This window comes from Lepisosteus platostomus, chromosome 1 (genome assembly GCF_059453375.1).
Source record: "Lepisosteus platostomus isolate fLepPlt1 chromosome 1, fLepPlt1.hap1, whole genome shotgun sequence".
Taxonomy (NCBI): Eukaryota; Metazoa; Chordata; class Actinopteri; order Semionotiformes; family Lepisosteidae; genus Lepisosteus; species Lepisosteus platostomus.
In genome coordinates this window covers 13981728-14004502 of record NC_142611.1, presented here as the reverse complement: position 1 = coordinate 14004502, position 22775 = coordinate 13981728, and the positions used below count along the sequence as shown (strand labels likewise).

Genomic DNA, 22775 nt, shown 5'->3' with positions numbered 1-22775 from the left:
ATACACAATCTTAAGCAATGTTAAAATGATACTCATGGAGAAGCTAATTTGTTAAAGTTGTGATGCGCAAAATGAATTCATAATATTGAAGAAATTAGCTACTGTAATTACAACATTTGTAACAAAAATCAAAATTACAAACGCACATTTTTTGTTTAATCTCTTGTATGGTTAGTGTTAAAAATAATTGTTTTGTTTTTCAGTTTTTACTTTTTAACTTTTAAGTTTGTTATAGTCTGTTTATTTGACTTGTATTTCGACCTGGATTTATTTAAGTTTTAGGTAACTAGTACCAAAGGGGTACTATTCAATATAGCATTTTTTCCAGAACGTATTTTTGTAAGATTTTTACTTACATTTAAGTAAGTTCATTTAAAAGTTCACAAAGCACTATACTGTATTTAACAAAGTTCACAGAGCACGATGAGTATAGACAGTCCGACATCTCATGTTTTTATAAGTGTATATTTCTCAACCTGTAAACAAATGTTTCAGCGTTTCTGTTAAAACAAAGGATTGTACCAATACACCCTGCTTCTCAAAATTAAACAATTGCATACTTCCCACAAACCAGCTATTTTAACATGGTCAAGGGGGGACTGTAACGTTAAATTTATGTGCCTTTTTATATCTGTCCTGTGGATCTACAGTACAGGCGAAAGTCCTCTTGAAAAACACTTTTGTTAAGCAGTTTCACATTGGTGCCGATCGGGTCTGCAAATTACATTTGATATTTTATGATTCTTCATCTGTATTATGAACTCATATGCGTAAGAACAGCACCAACACTACGTGAAAAACATTTTTCTCGTATTAACATCTTCTCTCCCCTAGTTTTAGTAGTTTACAGCCGGACCTTTATGTGTGGAGCGCCTTGATCCATCCGCGTTTCGAAGCGCAGCTCCAGGGGAATTCCAGCCACGGATAGCCTGTTCGTAGACGTGTAGGCACACCGCATCACAACATTGTGCCTTTGCATCTGGCGTTTTCTCCACTGTGCAGAATCTGAAAAATACATTTCTCGTTTAATTCACAATAGTGTATGGTATTACAGAGTGCTTTCTTTCGTTAATCCACTGTGTGAAAATCATCCTTAGTCAATGCGAATCACTGTATTTAAAGTCGCAGAAGGAAGAATTTGCCTAATACTGTAGTCCAGACTATGTCATCAGGATCCACCATACGTCGTCACATATTGAATTAAATGTAGGTATTAGGTAAATATAGTACACACTCGTAACGCACACAAATCTTTTGTTGGTGACAGTTAAAATTATGTAACTTATGTTTAATAGTTAAAAATATGTGCATTCAATACACAATAAAATGCTGTTGAAAAATCTAAATTCTAAATCGCTATTTAAAATATGAACTGTACCTGATGGCTTATTTCGTCGTCAGCAAAAAGGAAACTTTTATTTCAGCAGAAATAGTAATTTAAATAAAAACACAAAGACAGTTGGTAACTCGTGACCAGATTGAATTGAAACAGGAACTAACTTTGTTTTCCTCGGAGCAATCTGCTGAGAATAATGTCACTGTGCGTCTTGTAAATAGGCTTCAAACGGTGTTGGGTGAGTATAATCTCTGAAGGAGCGCTTCAAGCACATCGCCTTGATTCCAGATGCTATGGCTGTTGCACAGACAAAATCAAAAACAACTTTGATTTAATCCCAGACAGTAGATGTTCTGCCGTTTAAAATGCGTCATACTGCGTCTTTCAAAACGATAGGGTCACAAAACAACAATCGGAACACGACATTTTTATGAAGTCATTCATTGTGAAACGAATGTACATTGGCTATTGTCATGATATTCAGAATGCGCACTTGTACTCGAATATGTACAAGTAAAGATGGTTTAATTTTCCAAGAGTCGAGTTTGTTCCATTTCTTTTAAACCTTCCAGCGTCAGAAAATGCAAATGAACCTTGAGTTAACACAGGTGAGGAAAAGGAGTATGCGCTTTGTTAAATACTACAATTAACGCTGCAGCTTTGACGACGGCGGCATTAGGAAAAACAGTTTGGGGACTTCCTCACTGACTCCTCGGGCTAACTGACAGTTTTACTGCCTTTTTCATTACAGCGGGGCGTGCTAGTCACGGAGCATGTAAAGCGACAGTAGGAAGGCAAAGAGAGATCAGACATCCTCTGGACTCGGGAGGTGAGGGAGAAAGCCGGCATTGCTCCCCGGTTTTTAGAGGTTAACGGCAGCAAAGGGTGAACCTAGGGTAAAAGGGGAGATGTGATGGATACATTCCAACTCCAAGGCGAGGTTTACTATTCCACCCCTCCCTCCCTCAGGTCCCATATTTCCAAGGGTGACTTTGAATTCCCAAACTTGGCTTGACTGTCTTCCGAGTATATGAGAGTAGCAGGGTTCTAGTTTGGGGAGGACTAAGTGAGCTGCTGGTCAGAGACAAGGAAGGCCTCGCCCTCATCAGCTGATGCTGGGTCTGTTGAGCTCTGGGGGGGGGGGTCTTCTGCCACAGGGGGAACAACTGTCAGAGTGCATGTGGATCCACGCACAATGCTGGGCACGCCTTGTAGCGGAGCGTTCAGACACGGTGACGTCATCGCTCTCCCTGCACATAGCAGGGACCTCAGCTTTTGATGCTGAGAGAGGTCTCCTTTAGCTCATGTGGCTGGCTCCCTGTTGTGTTACACTGGAGACCTGGGTTCGCGTCCCAGGTGTTGTGGGACGAAACGGGCGGGGTGGAGCGGTGGAGGGCAGGAGCCCATGTGGGACGGTCCGTGATGGGGGGGCTTGTCTCATGCTGGTTTTGGCACTCCTGTTGTCCTCTGTGGAAGGGTCATGCTCTGGCAGCAGGGTGTGGCCCATCACTGGAGGTGGGTAGCACTCACAGGTCCACATGGCACATGGCATGGAGGCATCCTCTGCAGAACTCTGGCAGCAGGGTCTAGCGGCTCATGAGAGCGGTGTTGGACAGGCACTTCTGTCAGTCCCAATGCTCTGCTTCATCACCGGCATCAGGAGAACGGTGTGAAGCTCGACCTCCGAGGCACTGGGCGCAAGGGAGCTGTCCTACACTCAAGTCCTGCTTCCATTCCCCTGGACTCTACTTCCCCCTGCCAGCCTTCTCCTGTTCTCCAGCCTGTCCTGTTCTGACCTGCCCTGGGACTCTACTGGACCTGGACTGGAGTGAGCACAGCATTCTGCTCGGTCTCTGACTTGCCTCCCCTTTCTGCCCTGACAGTGTGCCCTTGGCCTGGGCTCAGGAGAAGATCCCCTATGAAGAGCACGTGCTCTGATCAGCACAGTACCCTGTGTGCCGCCTGGTGGACTGCCCCGAGGTTCTACGACCTGTCCTGCCTAGGTCCAATTGCAGACTGACCAGCAGTGCCCTTCCCTGAGTTTCCCTTCCTGCATTTGGCTCAGTGAAGCGCAGTCCATTACGGAGTGCACCAGTCACTTCTCCTGGACTGCAAAGCCCTTGCTATTGGGTCCAGAACAACTCCACCCCCATTCTGGTGGGTGGTGTGGTGTAAGAAATGGTATGATAAACATAATATTTTTTTCTTTGTGTGCTAAAATGGTATGTAATCATGTTTTGATGAAAAAAAGAGTTAAATCCAGTGAATTGTCTTGTTTTGTATGTTCCCTCGGGTTGAATTATGATCGCTATTTTGATTGAGCATAAAATGATAAAACACTGTAAATGATCACAGTTCACAGCAGCAGATGAAAAACTACAGTAGAAAGGATAATGTGAGGGTGCAGAAGGTGTAGTTTCTCCTTTTGTTTTATGTTTTAAAACCTGTTGTCTGTTATAATATTTAGGACACTATGCTATGGCATTCCATAGATCTGTAGTAAAATAATGTTTCCTTTAAAGTGAGAAAAAATAAATCTGAATAAAACAAGGAGTTAAAGAATTAAAAAAAAACTATCATATCTTTTAAAAGCAGAGTGTAAAATCTAGAAGCTGCAAAAATTGTGCATAATTTTATTCTAATTCTTAATGTAATTCTAACACTTTTTGTAGACTTTGTAGACGGGAATTCTGGCATTTGGGGGGTTTTGTTTTAGTTTTGTAGCATTTAATTCCCAGGAGAAATTTTCATCCGTTTTACTCTCAATCTGTTTTATTTTTATATATTCTCAATCCGGAGTTCAGTAAACAAAAGTAAATACAATAAAAGCATATACCTGGAAGCTGCACTATGGAAGGAGTGCAAAGTCTAAGTGGTTTGCAGTGAGTGCCCTCTGCCATGCAGTGTAAACACTCCCCTGAGGAGATGGAAAATGGAAGGGAGTCACTGTTCTATTGGTAGCGGATTAGACACAATATTAAGCTAAGCAAGTGTGAGCCTGGTCAGTACCTGGATAGGAGACCTCCTGGGAAAAACTAAGGTTGCTGCTGGAAGAGGTGTTAGTGGGGCCAGCAGGGGGCGCTCACCCTGCTGTCCATGTGGGTCTTAATGCCCCAGTATGGTGATGGGGACACTGTACTGTAAACAGGCGCCGTCCTTCGGATGAGACGTAAAACCGAGGTCCTGACTCTCTGTGGTCATTAAAAATCCCAGGGTGTTTCTCGAAAAGAGTAGGGGTGTAACCCCGGCATCCTGGCCAAATTTCCCATTGGCCCTTACCAATCATGGCCTCCTAATAATCCCCATCTATGAATTGGCTTCATTACTCTGCTCTCCTCCCCACTGATAGCTGATGTGTGGTGAGCGTTCTGGCGCACTATGGCTGCCATCGCATCATCCAGGTGGATGCTGCACATTAGTGGTGGTGGAGGGGAGTCCCCATTACCTGTAAAGCTCTTTGAGTGGAGTGTCCAGAAAAGCGATATATAAGTGTTAGCAATTATTATTATTATTATTATTATTATTATTATTATTATTATTATTATTAAGGACTACTGCCACCACGGAGATGTTTGTACTGCCCACAAGGGCAGCGCCATACCAAGGGAGCCCATGCCTCCTTTCTCCATACCAAGATCCTCCTTCTGAAATAATTGTTTATTTTTTTTCATTTGTACTATAACTAGAATAATTAATGACAACAAATCCAAATTCTTGCAAGCACCTCAACCTGCCTTCTGCTGCTTCCATGTCCGTGTTGTCAACACTTAGTGATACAAACGGAAACAAATTACAGTATTAATATTAGATTATTACTAACAGTGCCACTCAATCAATGGAACAAGAAAAATAGACTGATCATGTTAGATCTCAAAAGCTGACCATGGATGACCCTAGTCCATATTGACTTGAGGGACCTCTACGGAAAAAAAATATTTCCTGCAGTAAGTAAAAGGCATTCATCCCTTTGGACAAAAATGATCAGAACAAATGCCCCATTGTTATGACCAGGGATACTTTACTGCTGGATTACATTATTCAGAAAAGACATTCGGACATGTTCCTGGCTGCTTGTTCACTAAAAATCCCCTCTCTTGACCCTGGTGTTCAGGATACATTCCACTCTCCACTTGAACTATCTGGCCTTACTTAAATTTCCCTCATAATTCAACTACTGAAGGAATTTCTTCCTCTTATTCTTGAACCGCTGTGTAGTGGACCTGCCAGTGGATAATGGCCACCACGTCACCCAGGTGGTATGACATCTGTAAAATGCTTTGAATCCTTTGGGGGTGAAAATGGATGTATAAAGTGCAATCGATAAAATTTAAAGGATGACAGTACCTCAGTAAGTTATATTTCAGTAGTTCGGGTAGATCCTAATAAATGTGAGAGAGAGATGAGAACTGCAGTGTGCATTTGGGTGTACAGTTGCTCACCTGGCTGAAGGGATCTGTGACTTTGCCAGAAAGGCACGGCTGACCAGATCCTCCCACTATACTCAGAGGATGGAGCCAGGGAGCTGCTGTTGGGGTTTGGAAAGGGAGGCAGGAGGGGTATGAGAGAGGAGAGCTACGGGAAGTCCCGGGTGCGAGACATATATAACTAAGCGAGCGGAAGAGTGCGCGATTAGGATCTAACCTTTGTTATAATTCCATTTAGATTAAAAAAACATCTGGCCGGGTCTACAGTTTTATAACATCTATTTATTGTATGAGGTTCAAGTGGGAAGCTGACTCAGCGTGCTTTTGCTGCAAAGAATCAAATAAAGGTTTTGTTTTGTTTTTATTTAGAGGAATATTTCATTTGTTAAGCCTTCTTCAGTTCTTCTTCGTACAGTACATGTTATTTTGTTTCTGATATTTTGTTCTTGGTTATGTTACAAGATGTGACATACAGAACAGTAATTTTATTTTGAAAGTAAAATGTTATAAGTAATGATTATATCTGAAATGCCTCTGGAACTGTTTACATTTAAATGTGCATTGTTTAAGACAGAGAGAGGCATAATAATGACACTGCAATGGAATAATACAGTGCATTATTATGGAAAAAATAATGCATCCAGATAGATATATACATTCATAGACAACCACAGAAAGGCCAGAAGAATAGAAAGATAGAGAAACATTGAGACTTCCACCAAAAATACGTATTGCTGATCAAAAAATGAGAAACTGAAGTAGACGCAGATTTATCTGCTTTTGCTGTATGTCTGTGAACAGCATGTTGTTCCTCGCCCATTTTAGGAATGGAATTGACAAGGGTTTGCAGTGCAGCTAAGTTCAGAAATTTCCATAAATGTGTTTGTTAGGGCGCCTTTGGGGCATTGCTTGTGAACAGCTGCCACACAAGTTTTCAGTTGGTTCATTGTCAGACACTGAGGTATCCATGGAAAAAAAATCTCTTTTGTTGCTTCCAGGCGGCACACTACTGTTCTTGAAGGCAATGTTTTAGCAGTGCTTCATCAAAGATTTTGTGAAATGTGTAACTGTTTTGCAAGGAGTTGATGCTCCCTCCCACTGTAAAAGAAAAACTGTCTGTAAGAGACAAAAAGGCATTCTGCATCACTCATAGATTGCATAGGCCTTGTCATAAAACACGTCATTAAGATGAGCATTACCACTAATGCACTGCATTAAAAAAATCATAATCACGTGTTAGAATATGATACAGTATAATGTACATAATGTGCCTGTATAGACTAAAAGAATGATGCACTGAATTTTGCTTGCAGTAACTTCTTTGTATATAATGTTGTTATTCTAGACTTATTTTGGAGGTTTTATCTTAAAGTATATTTTATTGCTGTATTCAGACCCCACTACAATTTTAAAGTGAATTACATATCTATGCAGGTAAATACAAGACAGTACATCTCAGTGAAACGTAGCTTAAAGGTACTGCACTTTAAAAGCTTTGTGACTGCTGCTTTATTAGATGTGATTCATATCCTTCCTGCATGAGATCTTGTTTTTTTTCTGCATTTCCTTTGCTATAAGGATTCAAAATTTGTGTGATTAACCGTACCAACAAGATTTAGAGCTGGCAGAGCTTATGTGTTTTGTCACTGACCACTTAACACCCTCGGGGATTTCTCAAAATATGTCTCTCATCAGGGAGCCCATGTTAATGTAACGTGAAAGCCAATTTTCTATATTGTTATGATATAAGTTTATAATATAAGTTTGTCTAATTACAAGAGCATATGTCCACTAATCTCTGGGAAATCTAATAGTCTTTTTAAAAAACGTATGGTTACAAACAAGAGAAGCCCATTCTGCTCATGTTCATTTGGTGACTAATTGATTTGAGGATCTCCTGCCACCATTTCATGACACTTTCTCTGTTAGTAATGTTCTCTGATGAAGAGACAGTCAGTGTAAGTTACTGTACATCTTACTTTAGATCTTGAACTGTACTGTATCTTGTTGCTGTGATGTGGACAGATTCCAGATAAGAAATATCTTTTTTTTGTAAAATTGTAAACAAGGTTGTACACATGTAAATGATATCTTACTAGTGCATTGTAAAAACAAATAAGCAAAAATATGAGAAATAATGAGAGATGGTTTATTATTTTGTGCATGTGAACTGCATAAACTAGCTTATGTTTGTTTTACACAAAATAGCACTTCACATAATTAACACTTCTAAAAAAGAAATTACTTTTAATTTGTAGTTGCCTCATAATCCCATGCAGAAGCATGATTCATTTATAATACCTAAATGTTTGTGGTTGCAATTACAGTTTATTTTCATGCTTAGAATAATTTCCCAGCTTTTCTGTATACAGTCCTCACACACATCTTCTGCACCTACACAAACACAAATGTACTGTATATCTGAACTGGGCAGATTCCTACCACTGGTTTTGACAGAAACCTTTTGGAGGTTTGTAGTCCTTTGATCTTGTTTTTACAGGAGGCAATTGCTTGCTCTTGTCAGTGCTGTTATATTCCCCATTACATTTAGTGTTTGTCCAGGGTGGGTGGTTCCATCTTTCTGCTTTCAAATGAAAGTAAGCAAGTATCTTCAGCAAGATCCCCACCAAAAAGTAACAATCAACCCATAACTTGACTCCAGGACTCATGGCAAGTGTGTCTCTCTCCCTGTTACAGACTTTGATAGCTACAGTTTTGTTAGTACCTTTACAATGTCACCTGAAATAAAAAAAGCAGAGCAGAGAAAGCTTCATTTTCAGGATTATGGATTAAAATTCACAAGGTCTGTTACATAGAAATGATGATACAAGATAACATAAATATCTGTTGGAATTTTTGTGAGAGATGTGGGACTCTCATGAACTTTGGTCATGCTGGCATCACACTACTATCAATAATATAAAATTGAACACTTAACTGTAGGGCAAGAAGATCATTAAAAATGAGAATGTCTTACATATCAAATAAAAACTTTTGAGCCTGTTTAGAAACCCAGTGAAGACATTTGTTATTCACCATCTTGAAAAACATAGATATACATACTGTAGGTCCCAAGTATAGTACTGTATTGTAAAAAATGGTAAGAATGAATGTTTTAATATCCTTGAGTCTGAACACTATCACAGGGGATTTTTTAAATGTATTTAACATTAAAAAAAGCATTAACTAAAATATACCTTTGATTTCGGGCTGTGTTTTGATTGAAACACTTTTTCAAACGGACGTTTAAGTAAAAAAAAGTATTTTGTGAGATGTTTAAGACAAACCATCAATATCTGGTCTTTCTAAAATAGTATAAACTGCAAAGTCTCTTAATTGTCTAAAGCAGTGAACACTTGTTTTTTGTCATAATAAAACCACACTTACTTTGGCTAAAGATGAAATCTCTAATGAATACTCTTTTTGCATTTAAAATGGTGTTATTAAAGAAGATACTCGTGACTGTAGATACTGGAGCCTGCAGCAGGCTGCTGTGGGTGGAGCTGGCTTAGACCAGATTGTGGAAAGCCCCGTGCTCTCCTGCAGTTTAACATACCATATGACATACTTCTAGTTCAACGCCCAGTCTCTGTTCTGATCCATTGTACTTTTTTTGCGCTCACATCTCATTATAACCAAAAACATACAGGAAAAAATAATTAAGAGAGACATACCACTGCAAAAAATCCCAAATAACTGAATACGTTCTACCCTTAACAATACCCAAGTACTTACAGTAGGAGTAACAATTCAAAACGTTTTGCTGTAGTGCACAATTTATGCTGTAAGTTTAATTTGTTGATAGGCGCCAGCTAGTTCCCAACCAATGTTAAAGTGAGGAAAGCATTTAATTACTCTTTTACGTTTGAATGGAGCCTCTTGCTGGATATTCACCTGTAAACAATTACGATTCCGTCTTTCGGATGAGATGTTAAACCGAGGTCCTGACTCAGTGGTCATTTAAGGTCCCCGGGCATTTCTCAATAAGATTAGGGAGTTATCCCGGTGTCCCGGCCAAATTTCCCCCCTCGTCCTTTGCCGTAGCCTCCAAATTGTCCCCCATGTGTAATTGGCTTGTTTTACAAAGTTTCAGATATTGGCACAAATTATTTCCAAATTTTCAAAAGATGTAAGATTTAATTTTCATGCATATATGAAGTACCCTTTTCTGTTTTAAAATTGTGACAATGTTTTTAAAAACAGTATCCAGTATTGTCTGCCTATTTATAAGTAAAGTTCTGATATTTAATAAAATCTAACATAAATTATGTGACCAATATTATCTCCCGCAGCAGTGTCTAATCTTAATTGCAATGTTTAAGTGTTCTATTTCAATAGGAAACTATTTCCAAAATGATTTGAAGACTTTAAGTGTTAAAACAGTTGCAAGGATAATGATGTGGAAAATAGTGTTCATTAATTCAATATTAATATCATGGAATTCCTGAAATAATCCCACTTTATAGTATATGAAAGGCGTGGAGGAATAGGTTGTTACATACTATAACAGCAGCTAGATATCTGTTTGATCTAAATGTTGTCTTTGGCTGTGAACTGCTCCCACAGATCAGTGTAACACTTCCGGATTAAAACAGAAGCCTCAGTCTAGTTTGAAACAAATTAATAATTGCCATCCAACACGTAGCATACTTAAACTGACCCATCTGGCACTGCAACTGCAGGGGAGACAAACACAAGCTTATTACATACATATAATGAAGCTAGAATGCAGCCTAATTTTATTAATTGCACCAAGGTCAGTAGCAATTGGAGATTGTACACTTTCTGGTGAGATTTAAGTACAGAGCATATGATGAAATCTCTCCATCTGCACACACATTTTGGAAGTGCAGCAGTGTGGTTCAGTGTTTCTTAATCCCCAGAGTTTCCTCAGATTTCAAGTTCCGGTATTGGTCTGAGTGGAATTCTCTAGGCGTACAGAAAATGTCTCTTTAGCAGTGCTTCAGTGAGATCATACTGTATACTGTACCTTGGGATACTTTGCAATATAGTCTTTGGCCACAAGAACAAAATAATTCCACTGATCAGAGATTGGAAAGGTATTCAATATGCTGAGCCTTATACACTTCTTATCTAGTACTCCAATATGGGGGCAGCAGGTCATGCAACTGATCTTAAGACATCAAGGGGCTAACTAGAATTGTCTATGTCCTTGTGATTGCAAGCTTTTCATTACCGAGTCAGCCAAAATGGAAAAAGTGGTAATTGTTACTGCTTAGATGTCACCAGAGCTTTTTCAATGCAATTGCCTGTCTGCATCTCTATGCATATAATCCCATTTTCAGCCTTTGTTGTTCCTTCACTTTAGATAAGAATTTCCAGCGACTTCAGCAGAAGCAAAACAACACAGGTCTGGAGCCACCCTCTGCAGAAGCTTCAGCAGAAACTCATCACGTTCTGCCACAAAGGAAGATGGAGCAGAGAGTGATACTGTATGTCACCCACAGGAGTTAAAGAGGAATAACAGACACTCTCCCTGCCAAAATGGGCGGAAGGCAGGATTCACTCTGGTAGGGATGCCAGTCCATCGCTGGGCACACATAAACACACACACTCATTCCAGAGCCAGTTTTCACAGAAGTAAATTTCTGTATTGTAAAAGTAAATCACTGCATGTAACATACATTTATTGCTTGCTTTTTATGAGAGCATTTGCAAAAAACAAAACAAAAAATAACACAGAACATGGATGAAACAGAATTATTTATGAATCTATGGCAGTGAATCATCCTTTTTTCCTTGGAATGAAGTTAATGTTAACCATTTTACCTCAAAATTAATTGAAAAGGTCTTCATATTCACATCAATTGGTATTAAGAAAATTAAGAAACCATTTAATGTTTCATTTATGTGAAATAAACTGAATCTTGTGCTCCACACAAAGACACCCTTGTGATGAAATGATGAGATCATAAGTGCATATAAACAAAGGAAAGATACTGTATACTTATTGCAACCAAAATTTGGTATTTACAGTCAGTATCCAGAAGTTAACCAACATGTTCAATGAGTCAGTCATTTAGTGTTCAGCATGTATTGACCTCATATATAGGACATTATTAAGTTTCGTCATTTAACTATGTAGTGCAAAAGCTATTATTTTTTAAACTTCGCAGTTAATGTGGTTCATATTGGCAAAACATTAATTCTCACAAATCCTCCTGGACAATCAATTCAGTTATGTATGGAAATGGAAAGTTGACATCAGGATCTATTTAACTATTCATCCATTCATCCATGTTCTAACCACTTTATTCAATACAGGACCACACAGGAGCTGTATATCCCAGCAAGCAACAGGCGCAAAGCAGGATACATCCTGAACGGGATGCCATCACAGGGAACACATAGACGCATACTGTACATGCACATGCACATACTCACAACATGTGAGTATGAATCTAATGAACCTACAAGTATATATTTGGACTGTAGGATAAAACTCATGCAAACACAGATAAAACATGAAACCACATGCACCCCAGGAACTAAACCTAGGGCTCCGGTGCTGCAGGACAGCAATGCTAAACACTATGCCGCCATGCTGCTCTGTATTTAACTATACTAAGTTCAATATAGTTATACAAATAACTTACTGTAGATCAAATGGTACAACAGTGTGAATAAAAGCATTGCAATTGACAAAATGCGATTTACACAGCACAAGGTCTTAAACATTATATCTCCTAAGAACAGGTTTATGAACCATAGTAAATTGTAATTATCATTCAACAATATCAATCACTTCCTTTGGCACATATTTTCCTGCTCTCATTATATCGTAAAACTAAAGGCTGGCACTAAGTGAAGGACCAAAGTGTTTCCTGGAGTTAAGTTTACTTGGCTATCAGTGTGGTATTTTTTTCATTTGAAAAACACATTGGCTTCTTAATACAAACATTTTTTCCTTCCTCTCAGTTGGTGTAATATGCTGTGCCTTGTGAAAGCATAAAGCACCAATGAAGGCTTAATTGTATTGAAAAGCTGATGTAATACCAACGGAATGACTAACAGAGTAACCCCCATATCACCTCTCAGATGATTCACTCTGTTTTTCTGACCTAATCTTATTATGTCTTGGAGCACACTTTTTTATTGCCTTGTTGAAGACAATGTGTTTACCCATAGTTACTTACTGATAGGTAAGGAGCTGCAATTCAAACTAGGCATGAAAACAAACCGTTTCTACTAAGGTTCCTAATGTCTATTCTTACCAGAAACCTTTGAAATACATTTTTAAGATTCTGTGTATAATTGTATGCTCACTTCCAGAATTTAAGGGACTAACAGCTTCATCTAATTTTGAATGATAAGGTCTGAACATTCTGTCAATTCGCTGCCCTTAATATTCTTTTCTACAACAAACGTTTTTAGAGGAACATTTTTTTGTTTAATTTTCAAAGCGTAATAGGAAAATATCGGGCTGCCACAGAAAAACGTAACAGCAAGGACACAATGAAAGCAGTAAAAAACAGTTTTGAAAATGATGTTGTGTGGAAGAAAGAATTAAATTAATAAATGTATAAAATACTACAATGATTGTCAATTAAATATGCAATTATTTTACGTTTGTGTTTGTAAATTCTCAGAAACAAATGTCCAGTAACTATTTCAAGTTTTCAACTTTCAACACATGACAAAAACAATGCTTCTTAATAAAGTTCAACTCCAAAACACACAGTCTAATTGAAAAAGCATTAATGTTATAGTTTGTTTCAGGTTTATGGAATCAACATTAAAAATGCCTAAGTATTTAACCAGTACGGTAGTTTAGACTATTTTCAATAGTTCCGTTATATTCTAATGAATGTGGTAAATGGACAAAATATGTACTGTATACAATTTTCGTGACTTGACTAGATCAGGAAATGTCAGTCTGCCCATGAGGATACCAAGCAAGATTAGGATTTAACCTTCTCCATCAACATCTGTTATAAATTTCATTAATATACAACTTTTTCTTTGCTTAGTCTGTGAGATGTTTTTGATTACTTTCTGAAATGAGCGAAATAGTAATTTAATAGATTATTTAATCTATTAACCATTTCATTTTTATTACTCATTTGCTCTACATTTCCTCTTATAATTTCTGAGGCGTTTTGCTTAATCAAATTTGCTTTTTTTATAGTTTTTACTTACTAATGGGTAGAACATCAAGTAGAACATCTTTAAAATATTGCCATCATTCTGTACTGATTCCATAGCAATTCTGTCCTGTTTTACTTCCTTTAGCTCTCTCTTGATCCTTCATAGTCTGCTTTCCTGAAATGGTAAGCCTTTGTTTTGGACTCTGCCTGTCCAATTTCAAAGTATACTCTAAAGCATCCCTTTTGCTGATCACGGTTGCCTAATGGTTATATTTCCTCTGAGGCATTCCCTCCTGAAGGTACCCTTAAGAACTGGATAACTAAGCAGTCACTCATAATGCCTATCTTTTCCATTTCAATTTCAAAATGACTCCCTAGCAATTTTTCCTGATCAATATGAAAAATTACAATGATAACATCTTTTCACATACATTCCTGATAATATTATATTAAACTGTATTGTAATTGATACCTGAATGTGATGCTGAATATAGGATACTCCTAATACTATGGCCTATGAATATTTTTCTATCTGGCTCATACAGAGTCTTGATTTACATGCCCGAGAGCTCTTTTTAGCACAACCCCTCTTCTATCCTTCCCGTTTGTCCAGAATGTCCTGAATGTTGTATATCCACTAATGCTAAATTCACTAGGGATTCACCCAATAATTAAGTGTATTGAAAGGTTTATTGAAGGTTTTAGTCACAGTAGAGTAAATAAGATTTAACAAGCTTGGCTGAGGGCTAAACGTCCTGGTCATACAGTAGGTGGAGGAGGATCCCATACAGAGTGGGTTCCGAAAATTTTAAAAATCATTAATTGACCAAGCGGTTTAGTCTCGTTTTGTAAAATAATTATTCATAACCCCCAACTTGTAAGTGATTTCTCCAGAACAGTGGTTCTCAAACTTTTTGGACCAAGTACCACTCCTAATCCAACCAAAGCATCCAAGTACCACCTACAAGTCATCATCTCATAGGAACCCCAGAAATTCTCAATGACCAACATGAGCGCGCGTACACACACACTCACACATACATATAATAAATATTATAATATAAACTTTATTTGATAAAGCGCCTTTAAAGGTGGCTTCTCAAACCGTTATACAGAAAAAAAACAGTAACAACAACAAATAAAAATAATAAAAAAGCACCATTTCAGTGAGAGGGGTGAGCCTATTTAGTCGAGCAAAGCAGATGTGAATTAATTTTTCGAGCCTTGATACAATTCACAACAGAGTCTAACAGATTTTAAATCGTCAGGCATTTTCTTGACGGAAAAGGTCTCGCGGTGAATGTTGCAATGCGTCCATTAATTTCTGGAGCAACCTAATTCGTGGCACTACACCGCTATGTCGGCTTGTCATCGCTCTAGCACCGTCTGTACAAACTCCGACACATTTTATCCAGTCGATGCCATTCTCTTCGATAAATTCATTCAGAAGCTGAAATATGTGCTCCTCTGTAGTTCCTGTTGGTAGCGGCTTACAGAACAGAAAGTCCTCATGGGACGTACCCTCAAACTCGTATCTAACGTAAACGAGCAAATTGGCCAAATCGACTACAGACTCATCTAATTGCAGTGAAAAACATCTGCTCATCTTAACGCGCTCTATCAACGTACGTTTTAATATCATCCACCATATCAATAATTCTATAAGTGACCGTGTCTTTCGGGGGGGGCAGCAGGTCGAACTGTTTAGCAGCTTTTTCTCCACACATAATAGTGTGGGGCTTACCTGCTTTAGCAATCCGCAAGCTTGCATTTTTCCGTGTTTCCATTTTTATTTCTGTATTTATTTTAAGTTTTTATTTCATGCGCATGGGAGCGAAACACAGAGACGCTCAGTGTATTTTTCTCAAATTAACTTAGAACAGTTCTTAAATATTTTTCTGTTATCTATCACGCTTTCCTGTGCTCACAAGATTACCAGCGCTCGTAGCACGTATTTCTATGCATTCCTGTGTTTACAACATTGTTCCAAAATCACGCACATTCTCCTACCTCCCTATTTGCTGGAGATAGCTTTTGTTTTAAATACAATTGGTCACTTGCGTCCGTAGCACGCATTCCTATAGAGTGGTATAGAATTACATAGTAGCTCTGTGTCCACTGAAGTATTAGCGCGCACTGTATCGTAGTACGTAGGCTGCATATTCGACACGTATTAAAATAGAAAATATGAAAACCCGTCCCGATTTTTCAGCGCACATGACAAAGTTCCAGGGTCATATGGTGTACCACTGCTGGTACGCGTACCACAGTTTGAGAACCACTGCTCCAGAATATACCCCAGTGGTTGATATAATTAGCGGCACTTGAATTCTTTATTCTCTTGCACAGCTTTGGTGAAAAGTGTAATAATCCAGACACACTTGTTTAAACAAATCTTTATTAACAGGGACAATACAAACACTACTGTACGCTACACAGAACATAAACACACAACACAACGTTACTATATTTGCAGTATGTACAGACAAAACGGTCGAGAGGCCTAACTCTTGAATCACCTTAAATCAACTTTTAAATAATGCCTACAGAGACCAAAATAAGAGATAAGCTGCCTTCTAAAATAAATACAATACAACCTGTAGATAAATCTCTCTCTCTCTGCAAACCTGGATGCCACAAAATAAATGGGAGCCTATCTCCCTATTCTAAATATGCACCCACAAACAGGAAAGACTGTCTTTAACCATGATATCTTTTACACAGGAAATACAAGTTCCCTAAAAACACAGAACAGCAAGCTCTCTCTATCAAGGTTCAAATACCTAGTTGCAGTCAGGTTTTGTCTGGATGATCATGAAGTAGGGGCTCTCACCTGCTGCAAGCTTCATGTTCCAACTCCTCCTGACTCCTATCTCTTGTGATCTGACCTTATTTCTCTTCTTTTCTTCCTCCCTTCTTCTCTTTTTTCTTTGTGGTCCTAATGTAATATTTATGGTGTGTTACTGCACTGCTCATTGACAATTATTTACCCACAACGTAATCAACTAGGTAAACCAAGGTAAACTCTACAATTGTTTTTTTATCACAGGATTGGGACGCTCTACATCTCAGCAAACAGCCCCCCTGCTTTATATATTGTATACTGTACATTGTAAATGTTGTTATTTGAGAAAATTATGTCAGGAATGATCAAAGATTACAGATAGCTGGAACTGATTGAACATGACTGCTGTCATCCCTCCCCAGCTTTAGTTATAAACTCAATTTCTTCACCATCACTCTGTTAGCCAAGTTTCTGTGATTCCATTTATTTTACTGTGGTTGAACCTCTATCACGATCTGGCATAAAACTCCACAACCACAGAGCCCAAACACAAAAAGCAACCACTCCTTTCCTTCTAGGCCTCACCCTTAGAACACAGAGAAGGCCTTGATCAGGTGACCTCAAAGCACATTGATGCTGATAGGCAGACAAGAACTCTGACAAATATTCCTATGCTATTCCATTTAAAGTCTATAGGTGCTAGAAGCCAATGCAGGGAAACCAACACAGGAGTAATATTGCACGTGTACTCTTTTTTGCTATAGTAATGCATCTGAATTTTGTACAGGCCTTACCTGTAATAAGGCTTGCGTTGTAAGACTCGAGTAAAATGAATGTTACAATAGTCCAGTCTGGATGAAGGCTAGGTCTGGACTTCTTTCTCCACATCAGATAAAGAGAGAAAAGATGTAATTTGGGAAATATTTAATTAATGATAGAAATATATGTTTATAATATTTTAATATGTGACTGAAAATTTAAAGTGTGGTCAAACATAACACCTTGATTTCAAATTAGGTGTTAAGTCACCAAAGTCAATTTCTTTATAGGTCAAATTGTTGTTGAGTCCCTACAATCAGGTCTAATGTTTTATTAGTTCAGCTGTAGAGAAATGTCAGTAATACAATCTAGAATGACAGATACTGTGGTATTGTCACCAGGGTTTAAAAAGATGTGTAGGAGACAGGTATTGTATGACAACATCACGGAATTATGGATTCCTAAAAAGAATACAACATCAAATTAAATTTTAGACTGCCGAGCTGCATCAGCATAAAGAGTCATTCCAATCTGAAAAGTAGAAAGCTGTTGACTCTTCTTCAAATATGAAGGAGAGAGAGGTGGAGCACGAGAGAGTTCGTATTAAGTCTTGCAAAGGAACAAGTTAAAGGTTTGTTCCAAGCTGAAAAGAGAAGAAAGGAAACACAATGTTTCAGGTGTGGTCATACACATGACCAAGATATTAAATCTTGGTCATCTGAATGGTATTTTTTGCTGGACAGTTTATGTAATTACTTGCAATTAATACCATTCAATCAATAATCAAGAATTGTATTATAATTCTAAAGCCACTGCTGTCGGTATGTAAGGTTAATTTAATAAAACTGGAGAAGACATTTGCATTACCTTGCAAATGATCTTGGAGAATATTATCTAAAATATTTATCTTTTCTGACAATATAAATACTTTATGTAAGCTTTACTTTATATTAATGCACCACACTAACGTACATTATCGCACCTTGATTGTCATTTATAAAGTTATCTTATATTTGGGATAAAACAAGCCATTTCCAACAGTGAAATACAATTCATTATCACTGTATTTCTCTTTGTCAGAAATTGTATTGTATTTGTATTTACAAGGGACATGTTATAACCGGTTGTCCAATATGAAAAGCATGTAGATTCCATCTCTGACATTGCTGACAGGAAAAAAAGATTTCAGATATAAAGAAATAAAACAAATAAGGTTTTTACACAGGGTTTTTCTGTTTTATCAGTTGATAAAGAACCATCAACATATACAGTACTACTGTAAAAGAATAAAGAATAAAGTGTAAGAAGGTGCAATGAATGTATCATGGTAAAATATGATAAAACATAGAGAGGTGTGCTAACAAACCATAGCTAACCATGGCCAAATAAATGAAACATAAGCATGTTAATACAAAATGAACCATAGCAGACAAATTTAATTTGGTAAATGAGCTCTTGTTTAAAAAAAAGAACTGTAGGCCTTCAAGGTTTCTGCTGGTAAGATGTATTTCCTTATCGGGTTATAAGAAACAAGGAGACGGCTATCATGCAAGAAAAACAGGATGTCTCTTAAGCCAGGTGTGTGTGTAATCATATAATTGTGTAAACTGTGTGTGACGTCTTCTGTAAAGCTATAGTGTATGTAGTTACTATACACATGTGCCTTCTATGTGTAAATGGAATGGTTCTAGAGCTCAGGAATGTGTGCATTCATTTTTTTGTTTACATTCTATATCTTTATCTACAAATCTTATTGCATGTCTGCTGGCTTTTCAGCAGGCAGACAAAGGGTGTGTTTTAGATAGTACTGTATGTAATGTGTGCTTTGATAAGTACACAGCATATCAGATACTTTTATTTGTCCATATTTAAAATTAAAAGTATTTGTGTTTTTGTGTATATTATAATTGTAATGAAAATTGCAGACAAAATATCCCTAAAAATGAATCAAGGTCCCACTGATTTAGTCTGCCTCATAAACTTTTCTAGTCTACATACTTGAGTGATTAAAAAGAAAAAAGAGCACCACTTAAAACAAAGAAAAAGTTTCACATTTTCTACACTGTTGCTGTGATATGGTACAATGCTCCAGGAGATCACAAGAATTCTCTGAATTTCAGACAGAAAGCAGCATGAATAAAAAGACTTCTAATTCTTGTTGGGTGATGGTGGCTTATTGGTCAGAAAAACAGCAAGTTCATGGGGGTGTCTATGGAACTGGCTCCACAATATTGTGTGGTTGTTCATTTCCTGCCACCTAAAACTCTTTGAATAACTTTTAACTCTTTGCAACTTGTCAAATTATAGTATGTACAGTAGCCCCTCATAAAACAAATTATTTGCATTTATGTGGTATATTTATAACTAACAACGGATAACGACAAGGCACAATTAAGGATGGTGTGATCACACCACTGCAGATATTAGAGCTAAACTAAGCTAAGTTTATTTATAAATAGTATGAGTTTAGGATAAAAGAATTGAAATTGTTAAATGGCAGTAAAATATTTTTGAGCTGCATTTAACATTTGACAACTCTTTTTATTCATGCTGCTATCTGCCTGAAATTCAGAGAATTCTTGTGATCTCCTGAACCATTGTACCATATCGCAGCAACAATGAAGAACATTTGAATCTTTTTCTTTGTTTTATGTGGTGTTGTGACTCTGTAATATAAGAGATAATTGGGCCTTGAGGAGCTACATAATTTGACAAGTTGCGTGAAACTGTAATAACCAAATTCAGCCAGAATTCAGTCACCCTCTGGCTGCCCTTAGTAATGACCAAAAACAGAGTTACAATTTAGGCAAAGCCAGACCTTCCTTTGGTATTGTAAGTTGTAATGTAGAAAGCTGAATACAAGGCCTCTTCTCTAATATTTGCAGTGGTGTGACCATACCATCCCTTCTGTAGACTTTGTCTACTTGAATCAAATCTAGCCATAGCATGTTTTCAAAGTTTAGGAAAATCATTGTGCAGTCACGTAAACAGCGGCACATTACATTGGTCCTATACAAAAGATAATGCTAGATTATTTCCATGATTTGTTTTGTATTATTGATTGTGTTTTAGGAATTTTCTTGCTTTTGGTGGAGGGTTATCATCATTGCTGCTAAAATATTTTTTTTCAATTATTTAAGCAAAATCTGCTTCTTAAAATGACAGTAAGAATAAGAACGGCAATAATTCAGTAGTTCACTTAAACCCTTTTAAAGATGGGATACAGGTGTGACAGGAGTTTGTTAAATTAGTTTGTTTTATAGGCTTAACTCAGCTGGCTGAGAGAAGGACAATCTATCTGTGAGGACGAAGCTGCCCTCCCCTCCTTTTATGAGGAATGAGCCAGGGTGCTGCTGCAAGAGTAAAGATGAGGAGGAGGGAGGGATGCAAAATGAAAAAGCAAGCAGGTGAGCTACAAACATGAAGTTTATATGTAGCTAGGCATGATTAGAGCCTGACCTCCTTGTGAACTGTTTTTAAAATTCCACTAAAAATGTCTTTCTTTACACACCAGGATCCTGGTGAATATCTGGTGAATGAATGCTAAAGAAATTGAGAAGAGTCAGCGAAACTTCAGTCAGCAGTCTTTCAGCAGAGGGTTCAATGGTATAAGTTCCTTGACCACTGGTTTCCTCACAAACATTGAAGCATTGTTTAATTCTGAAATTCGTCAATGACAAATAATAGTCTTATGAAGAAACAGCAGGTTTCTGCAGATCAGGCATGTCAGGATGTGAAAGATACTGTAGCAATGCAGAACTGGAAAATGCAGAGGAAAAATATCTTAAGCCACCAACCTTTAATCATCACTCATGATAACACCTGCAATCATTGTTCCATGATAAGGCTTTCCTTCACCTTTGCACAAGGAATACACAGAGCTAAGTGCTGGGGGAAGTTCTAACTTTCATTAATCTTTCATTAAACTTTCATCTTTCATTAATCTGGACATTGCGTCATGTTGCTGAAGCTGTTTGTGATGAATCAGTGTTTTCTTTTTGCTTAACTTAAACCTTTTTTACTGTATGTTGTCTTTATGAATGTTTTTGGGCTGCTGAACCATTTTGGGCATGACGCTGTTACTGCTGTGTCATCCCTGTCTGGTCCCACTGAGGAAAGAAACTGGGCAGCCCACCCCATTGATTGCCTTAGTGTAGTGAGTGTCTTGAACCTCTCCCTCAATGACCAAAAATGGTGGTGTGGTTGACCATGAACATCAATCTCATTTGTGGGTACTGTATGGTTTCTTTGTAGTTTGTGTGGGAAAGAAGGAATTTTGCGTTTTTATTCTTATATTAATGCTACTCTCTCCAAACTTTATTTCCAATGAAAGGGAATAGAGACACAGACGAGGCAGAGAATAAAGACGTGACTGGCATACAAGATTTTATTTTTTTAAAGAACGCAACTTCTTAAACAGAAATACACCAACAGGGAGCAATACAGCAACTCTTATTTCATGAATTGACAAGAAAAAATGAAGGATGATATTGTCAGTTCACAGTCCCTGTAGAATTTGCACATTGTGAATACATAGCTTAGCACTAGATCTAAGACTTGTGGGGAAAGTCACTCTGCTGCGAGAGAGGTTTGGGTCAGCCCACACACAGTGATTGCCTACTGTATAATACATTCATTCTTAAAGCGAATGATGTAGGTGTTTATATCCTAAAGGACTATTTTGAGTGGCTTCTGACTTCTTTATTCTGGTATTCAATTGAAGGTTTGCTCATGAGACTGTTGTTCCAGGAAAAGCCATACAAATTAAATGCTCCCTGGCATTCAGGCCCCCACAACCTCCCATGCAGGTCAGACAGCAGAAGCTATGCTAAAAATTCTTTCATTAACCTTGTTATTGTGAAGTAGAATAGTGGGGACCAGCATTTAAAAGACCGGGACCAGGAAAAGTTAATTCCACCAAAGTTGATTCATCCTTGTTTGTATTCTAAACAATGAAAACATATCCAGCTTCAAACTTTTCAATTTTTTTCCTCTGTAATCCTTCCAAGATCACATAAAAAGGTCCTCATGTTTTATCCTTCTTCACTCCTTATTTAATAAAACAGCGAGAGGCTGTCGTAAAGTTTCAAGGTGGGTATTGGATTTCAGATTCCTTGCCGGTGTTGGCTTCCTCACAGCTAAAATTGTTTAGCATGACTTCATAGCCAAGTTAGGTGCCACATTTCATCTTACCAAGTTACAAAGTTTTACTTACTGAAGAGTAAACTCTTTTTTTTAAATGAATATATGGGGTTATTTTTGTCAACAATCAAAAAACTGTAATTGAAAATCTTCCTAGCCTCCCCTCTCATTGGTCCTTATAACTGACTCCCAGAAACAAGAATAAAAAATACAATCAAAAA

General features: G+C 37.7%; 1 protein-coding gene and 1 long non-coding RNA gene across 8 annotated transcripts in view; one reads left to right on the top strand and one right to left on the bottom strand.

The window, feature by feature from the left end:
• The window catches only part of LOC148677751 (cyclin-dependent kinase 4 inhibitor B-like), a 15922-nt gene extending 13855 nt beyond the window's left edge, over positions 1-2067 (bottom strand). The window contains exons 1-2 of one of the 6 annotated variants that reach the window (XR_015935389.1): positions 1379-2067; positions 857-1005 (exon numbers count right to left, since the gene is read on the bottom strand). Coding sequence is in view for 2 of the 6 variants with exons in the window: in XM_088625266.1 (XP_088481392.1) it covers positions 857-979 (123 nt within the window). In the remaining 4 variants the exon portion in view is untranslated. The remainder of the gene's footprint in view (positions 1-856; positions 1006-1378) is intronic. The other 5 variants (XR_015935391.1, XR_015935390.1, XR_015935388.1 and 2 more) reach the window with 5 other exon arrangements.
• LOC148677750 (uncharacterized) lies at positions 1816-22775 on the top strand. Of its 2 annotated transcripts, XR_015935392.1 has the most exons (6): positions 1816-1944; positions 2088-2165; positions 3220-3517; positions 11090-11291; positions 20676-20819; positions 20927-22775. It is a non-coding gene; the product is annotated as an uncharacterized LOC148677750 (long non-coding RNA). The 2 variants fall into 2 exon arrangements; XR_015935393.1 differs by lacking the exon at positions 3220-3517.